Source organism: Propithecus coquereli, unplaced genomic scaffold (assembly GCF_000956105.1).
Source record: "Propithecus coquereli isolate 6110/MARCELLA unplaced genomic scaffold, Pcoq_1.0 Scaffold241, whole genome shotgun sequence".
Lineage (NCBI taxonomy): Eukaryota > Metazoa > Chordata > Mammalia > Primates > Indriidae > Propithecus > Propithecus coquereli.
This window is the reverse complement of record NW_012147964.1, coordinates 437036-444480: the sequence shown is the minus strand read 5'-3', so window position 1 is coordinate 444480 and position 7445 is coordinate 437036. Positions and strand designations below refer to the sequence as shown.

General features: G+C 42.2%; 1 protein-coding gene across 1 annotated transcript in view; it reads left to right on the top strand.

Annotated features, from left to right (window-relative positions):
* Positions 1 to 7445, top strand: part of LOC105811843 (putative EGF-like module-containing mucin-like hormone receptor-like 4) — a 28315-nt gene that overhangs the window by 3912 nt on the left and 16958 nt on the right. Inside the window, exons 4-5 of the mRNA XM_012646117.1 lie at positions 2182 to 2222; positions 7171 to 7200. Of these exons, the coding sequence (XP_012501571.1) occupies positions 2182 to 2222; positions 7171 to 7200 (71 nt within the window). The remainder of the gene's footprint in view (positions 1 to 2181; positions 2223 to 7170; positions 7201 to 7445) is intronic.

Below are 7445 nucleotides of genomic sequence, written 5' to 3'. Positions count from 1 at the left end.
CCATCCCTCTTTCCTTTGTTGTCCTCATTGTCCAAGGAGACATTACCCAAGCCCATGACATACATAACCATCTCTGTGTAGATGCCTTACAGTTTATGTCTCCTACACAGGTCTCTTTCCTCAGCTTGAAAAAGACATCTCCGACTTTTTTTTTCCTGGACTTGTCTACTTATTTCACTCTCACTCACCTTAAATTCAATTCCTACGTCTGTCTTTCTGTCTATGTATGTCCCAAAGCCCATGAGTTCGGGCCGTTAGCTCTGATGCCAGCGCAATACCAAGGCTTTTCTCAACCTTCCTAGTTCCTTATCTGTAAGTTCTTTCTCCAACAATGAGAATCCTGGCTCCTACTACCCACAATATATTTATCTAATTGTTCAATGCTAGAGTAATTCCATGTTTTGAGTTGGATGGATTGGATGTAAGTGCTGCCTCATTCCCTCCCTAGCTGGCTCTGAGTTACTGATTTGACTTCTATGTGCCTCCTCTGTAAGTGGGAGTAGCACTAAGATGTCCAGTGTCAGGAATGTGTCGCTGCATGACAAGTTACCCCCCAAATTTAGTGGCTTGACCAACACATATTTATTTTTTCAACGTTTCTGTGGGTCCAGCTGTGGCTTAGCTGGGTCCTTTGGTTCAGGGTCTATCACAGCTGCGATCAAGGTGTTTTCCGGACTATGGTTTCGTGTGGAGGCTTGACTAGCGCAGGATCTGCTTCCAACCTCACTCACAGGGTTGCTGGAAAGATTTTGTTCATTAAAAGCCCTTGGACTGAAGCCCTCAGGATTTAGTGGTTGGTGGGAAGCAGCCATCAGTTCCTAGATATATGGGCGTCTCTCACTGGATTTATTACAGTAAGCAACTGAACACAGCCAGAGAGAGTGAATAACAGAAAAGTCATAGTCTTTTATAACCTGATTGTAGAAGTGACATCCTATCACTTTGGTGTATACTGTTCTTTAGTAATGAGTCACTGGGTCCAGTCCACAGTCAATGGGAGAAGATTACACAGAATGTGAATCCCAAGAGGTAGGGATAATTTGAAGCCATTTCAGAATCTGGGTTACTGGGTTGAATACTGTGCTCCCCAAATTCATGTCCACCTGGAACCTGTGAATGTGATCTTATGTGGAAATAGGGTCTTTGCAGATGTAATCAAGTAAGATGAGGTCGTACTAGTTCAGGGTTGACCCTAAATCCCATATCACTGGTGTTCTTATAAAAAGGGGGAAATTAGGAAACAGTGACACAAGGACAGAGGGAAGATGGCCACGTGTGGACAGAGACTGGAGTTGTGTAGACGGAGACTGGAGTTGTGCTGCCACAACTCCAGGAAGGACAAAGATTGCTGGCAGCCACCAGAAGCTAGAAGAAGCAAGACAAGATGCTTCCTTAGCACCTTTCTTAGAGGAAACATGGTCCTGCTGACACCTTGACTATGGACTTTTATCCTCCAGAGCTGTGAGACAGTAAATTTATGTTGCTTTAAGCCACGAGCTTGTGGCACTATGTTATGGCAGCCCTAGCAACCTAGTACCCATAACCTATTCTTTATGATTTTTAATGCATGTGAAATGCTTAGCAGGCCTAGGTACCTAGGAGGGCTCAGTATTAGCTCTTATGCTACATAAGCCTGTTGTAGAACCTTCTGCATTCTCTTAAATGAGACAGTGTAGATGTAATGTGTTGACAACTGCTTCTATTTTATTAACTCTAGTAACACTGATTCCCTCAGGAAACCTTCCACACAACCCTGATGTGTTGGGGTTCTCTGCTGTGTGTCCCCATGTCATCATGTTCTATTTATTAAGAGCATCACTGTCAATCTCTTAATTATCGATTTGTAATTGTTTGCTTAATGCCTTTCCTTCCAGACTGGAAACTCCAAAGAGGACACCCTTGGTCCCTTTTACTAACCCCTATCCATGTGGTTTAGCCTCGTGTCTGGTGTTGAGTAGGTGCTCAGTAAACACTGTTGCCTGAAGTATTAAACTGGAAGCTGCATTCTAACTCGCTTTTATAATCTACTGTAGAACACATTTTGGATTTCTTAGGTGGGAATTGGGGTGGGTTGCAGAAGCACCAGGGAAAGACCCAGTTTGAGGCTGATTGGAAGAAGATGTGAGCTAGGGTGGGTTTTCTCCTATATCCCATTTCATGGCTACTTTTCCCCCCCTCCAGAGAGCAGCAGTGGAAGGGAACAGTCACCAGTGAATATTTGGGTAAGTGGGTGAAGCCTGGGTTTGGGAAGCAGCTGGTCCATCTCACCACATCATCTCCTACTGTAACACTAGCAGGTTCCCTGTGATTTTTAGGATGGAGTAGTTCTCATCCAGGGATGATTTTGTCCTCTACCCCAAGGGTCATCTGTCAATGACTGGGGACACTTTTGGTTGTCAAAACTTTAGGGGGAAGGGGTGGTGCTGATATTTAGTGAATAGAGACCAGGGACACAGCTCAACATCCTACCATACCCAGGACAGCCTCCCACAACCAAGCATTGACCGGTCTCAGATGTCAGTAGAAATTAAGAAACTCCGGAAAGAGGGACAATGCCTCAGCTGTCATTTAAAGACCTGTGCCAGTGTCTGGAACCTCATGTTCACCCCACCTACTAGCACCTTAATCAATATTGTCTTCTGGGCTCACCCCTCCCACATTTATGCATATTCTTGCTTTCTGAAGTTTCCGTGAGAGTCTACCTAATTAGCCTTATTTCTTTCAAAGGAAAGTCTGAGGAAGAACGGAAGCAGAAAGGACCTTGCAAGAGAGGTTACTCAACTACTCCAGAGAATGGAATTGAGTGTCTGGAATTTGAGTTTTGTTTCTCCAGGATATGGTGAAAATTATACGCTTGGTATAGGTAAGAGGCACTGAGTAGACTCCTGTGACCTCCAGCAAGAGATCTGGGTTCTGGCCTGGGCAGGGCCTAGGAGTCATAAAATCTATGGGCTCCCAGAATCACAGTCTTCTATGCTAACATTACATGAGCAGGGCTCTACCTTCAAAAATGTAAATTCAAGGGACGAGAAAATAAACCAGCTCGTTTCTCCATTCCAACCTCCCTTAGTATTGTGAAAATTACTTAAGAACATATCCACCATCCTACCATGGCTGGTAGAAAGGAAATCACTTTGGGTTATGTTCCTACTCTACTCTCACATATGTAGGACAACACAGAATACTTCATCTTTGGTCATAAAAATATGTGTAGATTTTTTCTTCCACACTGAGCAAGCAATGCTCCAGCAGACACCAGATGGGTGTCCTGTCATTCAATTCTGACATTATCTGCTTGGAGACAGCACCAGATGCCACAGTTTGTGCACTTAGTCCCACAAGAACGTTTCCAGTTCAGACACCAATTGCAAGTCCCTGGTTGTAACCTCTACTTCTGACCGTGTCCAGCATAAATCAGAGTCCCAAGACCTCCCTCCTTGGATCTGATTAATTTGCTCACTGAACTCGGGAAGGCACTTTACTTGCATTTATCCATTTATTATAAAAGATATTACAAAAGATACAAATGACCAGTCAGATAGAAGAGATGCATAGAACAAGGTGTGGGAGAAGGGGGTGTGGAGTTTTCAAGCCCTCTTTGGGTGTGTCACGCCCCAGGAACCTCCAAATTTTCAGCTACCTGGAAGCCCCTAGAACCACATTCTTCTGGATTTTGATGGGTGCCTTATTACTTAGACACGATTGATTACAGTATTGGCCACTGGTATCAACTCAACATTCATCCTCTCCTCCTCCCTGTAGGTGGTGTGGTGTGGAAAGTTCCAAGCCTTTAATCTCATGGTTGGTTTCCCTGGCAACCAGCTCCCATCCTCAGCCCACAGGAGGTGGCTAAGAGTCACCTGGTTAGAACGTAAGATGCCCAGGAAATTCCAAGGGATTTAGGAGTTGAGTCACATGCTTCTGATCCTCAGGAAATCTCACAGGTCTTAGGAGCTGTGTGTCAGAAACGAAGACCGAATATCAGAACAAAAGATTTTCCTATGGTGCCTATTGCTCAGGACATTACAAGGGTTTTAATGGCTCTGTGTCAGGGACTGTGGTGTAGCCTTAACCTCTGCATCTGTTATATTAATAATTTCAAAGAGCCGGCTTTGTGGATTATTTGTATCATTTTTCTGCTTTCTTTTACATTTCTTTCTTTTTTTTTTGAGTAGAAGAAAAGAGAAGTTTATTAATTTGCCAGCAAATGAGGAGGTTGGTAGACCCCTGTCTTAAAGTACCAACATTCTCTTTTACATTTATTTCTGCTCTTTATTATTTCATTCTACTTTCTTTGTATTTCATATTTAATTTTTTAACTTTTTGACTTGATAACTTAGATCATTGATTTTTAAGGCATCCTCTTTTTCTAATGAATGCATTTAAATTCTTCAAATTTAGTACAAATTAGAGCTATACATTTACCTCCAAGTACTTCTTTGGATGCATCCTGCAAATTTCGAGATGTTGGGCTTTCATTATCATTCAATGAAAAGTATTTTAAAACTTTCTGTGAGATTTATCTCTTGATTTATGGGTTATTTAGAAATGTGTGTTTCATTCCCAAATATTTGAACTTTTCTGGTGCCTTTGCATTAATAGTTTCTTATTTAATTTTATTGTGGATTTTTATCAAGAAAGGATGTGAACTTTGTCAAATGCTTTGTCCACATCAATTAAGATGATCACATGATTTTTGTCTTTTGTCCTGTTAATGTGGTGGAGCCCAGTGATTGATTTGCGTATGTTGAACCAGACTTGCATACCAAGGATAAATCCCACATGGTCATGGTGTATAATCTGTTTGATATGTTCTTGTCTGAGAGCATACTCTTTAAAACTTCAATCCTTTTGAATTCATTGAGACTTGTCTTATAGTCTATTTTGACAACGGTTTCATGTGAACTTAATATCTGTATGATATCTGTATGATTCCAAATTAAGTGGTATAACAAAGCTGATGTGGCTGTTCCATGGGTACTCTGTGCTCTGCCATCTTCAACATTCAACTTCCATCTCATGTTGTAAGATGGCTGCTCTACTTCCACATCCTCTTACCAGCCAATGGGAGATGGAAAAAAGGAGAAGTAGAAAGGATGGTCATTTTCTGTAGGACACATCAGTCTGATTTTCCATCCATTGGCCTGCAAATAGTTGCATGGCTCCACCTAGCTGCAAGAGAAGCTGGAAAATGATTTGTGTTCAGCTTCAATTTGGTAGTCCTAGTCCCAGACAAAGATGGGGTCAATGGTGACTGGGGGCACTGAGCTGTCTGCCATAGCTCCTAGGGCAATATTCTTACTTGTCCAGAGACAAAGTCCTTGTACCGAAAAAATTTATGAGGATAATCTTGCATCAGATCTTGTGTTTACGGTCTTATATGATATGGATAGAGTTTACTCAAAGGATTCTTCTTCAATGCAACAGATTTGCCCCTAGTGATTTTACTTGGAAAACTTTTTAATGCTTAGCTACTCTTGCTTAGAAAGATTATGTTCCTCCTTAACAGGGACTCCAATATCACTAATTCACTTTTCACTTGCTCCTTAAGTAGCCTGTGGTAAATGCTGAATTCGAACCCTCCTTAGTTCTAGCTCAGGGAGGCACAGCCATCCCCTGTCATCTTCTGGGTTGTGTGGCCAGTGTGTGTCTTGCTCTGGACATTGTCACCGCTTCACTCCCACCAGCCAGAGATGTGGAGGGGCAATGCCACCTGGTCTACCCCGCACTGGGGAGATGGAATCTGCAGTAGGGGGTCTTCCAAAGAAGGGAGCTCCTCAACAAGTGTTTTAGTCATGGGAAGTAAGTACAAAAGGACTCACTTTCTTCATGTTTTCAGTCTATGAAACCAAAAGGTGCAATGAGACAGGCGAGAAGACTCTTCTGGAAGCTGGAAACAACACGATGGATATCAACTGTGCTTACGCTTTCAAGGGAGCCACAACAGGTACTGTGCCTGCGATAGATTCTCTTGACTCCAAATTCTAGGCATCATTGTCTGATTTCTAGGTTACTAGACCAAGGGATGGGAACTTAAAACATTTTCAAAGTAGGAAGATTCTAGAAGACTCTAGAATGAAAAGATCTTCCTTGATCACTGATCAGGCAATAAAGCGGAATAAAGTTGAAACCTTAAAAGGAATACAGATTTTGTGATATCCACTTAGGTTCCAATAGGATTTCTTGACATTCTTCCTTAAAAGGGACAGTTGACACATGCCTGTTTTCCATGTGATGTCTGAAAAGGTACCATTCGATGGTGACAGATTGCCTCAAACATCCTTTTCTTTGAGAAGAGTTTTATGAACCCCCTATTTAAAGGAGTCACCCAGTCTTTTTCTATCCTATAGCTTGGCAAACTTGTTCTGTAAAAGGATCAGAGAGTAAATATTTCAGGCTTTTTGGACCAGAAGATCTTCGTCGTAACTACTCAAGTCTGCCATTGTAGCATGACAGCAGCCATAGATGATATGTCAATGAAGGAGCGTGACTGTGTGCCAATAAAACTTTATTTACGAAAGCAGGTGGCAGGCTAGATTCGACCCTCATGCCATAGGTTGCCACCCCTGCTTTATGCCTTCACTTTTAGTCTCTGCAAAGCACCTGCATTATGTCATTTTTTTCTAATTTATTGATTAGTTTGTTATCCGCCTCTCCCCCTACAGTGTTAGCTCTCTGACGGAAGAGATTTTGTCTGTTTTGTTCACTTCTGTGTTATAATACCTAGAACGTCTTGGCACACAGCAGGGGTTTAATAAATATGGGAGGAAAGAATAAATAAATTACCTAATGCACATAAAGTGTTTCAAAGAGTAAGGCCTGGCTACATTTAGAGTGAGATGCCTGCTGCATTTACTCGAAAACAATTCTTGGGTACTGATTTATCTTTTTTCCTTATTATAAGCTGTAGAGTAGGGGAAGAGAGGGAAGGGATCTAAAAGTGAGTGTATTTTTATTTTTTTGAGGGAAAGTCTCACTCTGTTGTCCTAGCTAGAGTGCAGTCATCACAGCTCACTGCAACCTCAGACTCCTGGGCTCAAGTGATCCTCTTGCCTCAGCCTGTGGAATAGCTGGGACTACAGGTGTGTGCCACCATGCCCAGCTAATTTTTTCCATTTTTAGTAGAGATGGCATCTTGCTCTTGCTCAGGCTGGTCTCAAGCTCCTGAGCTCAAGCGATCTGCTTGTCTCGGCTCCCAAAGTGCTAGGATTATAAACATGAGCCACTGTGCCCAGCCACAAGTTGATTTTTAAAATGGAGTGAATAATAATACAAGTGGTAAGAGGCTTTGGTCAAAATCAGGTGGTGGCACATGAATAAATAAAGTTTGGGAAACATTCCATCAGGTTACAGAACATCCTATGTGCATTGACCATCTGTGAATTAAATTACACTTTCATGAAAAGGGAAGGGGAAGAGGAAGAGAATGAGGTGGGGGAGGGAGA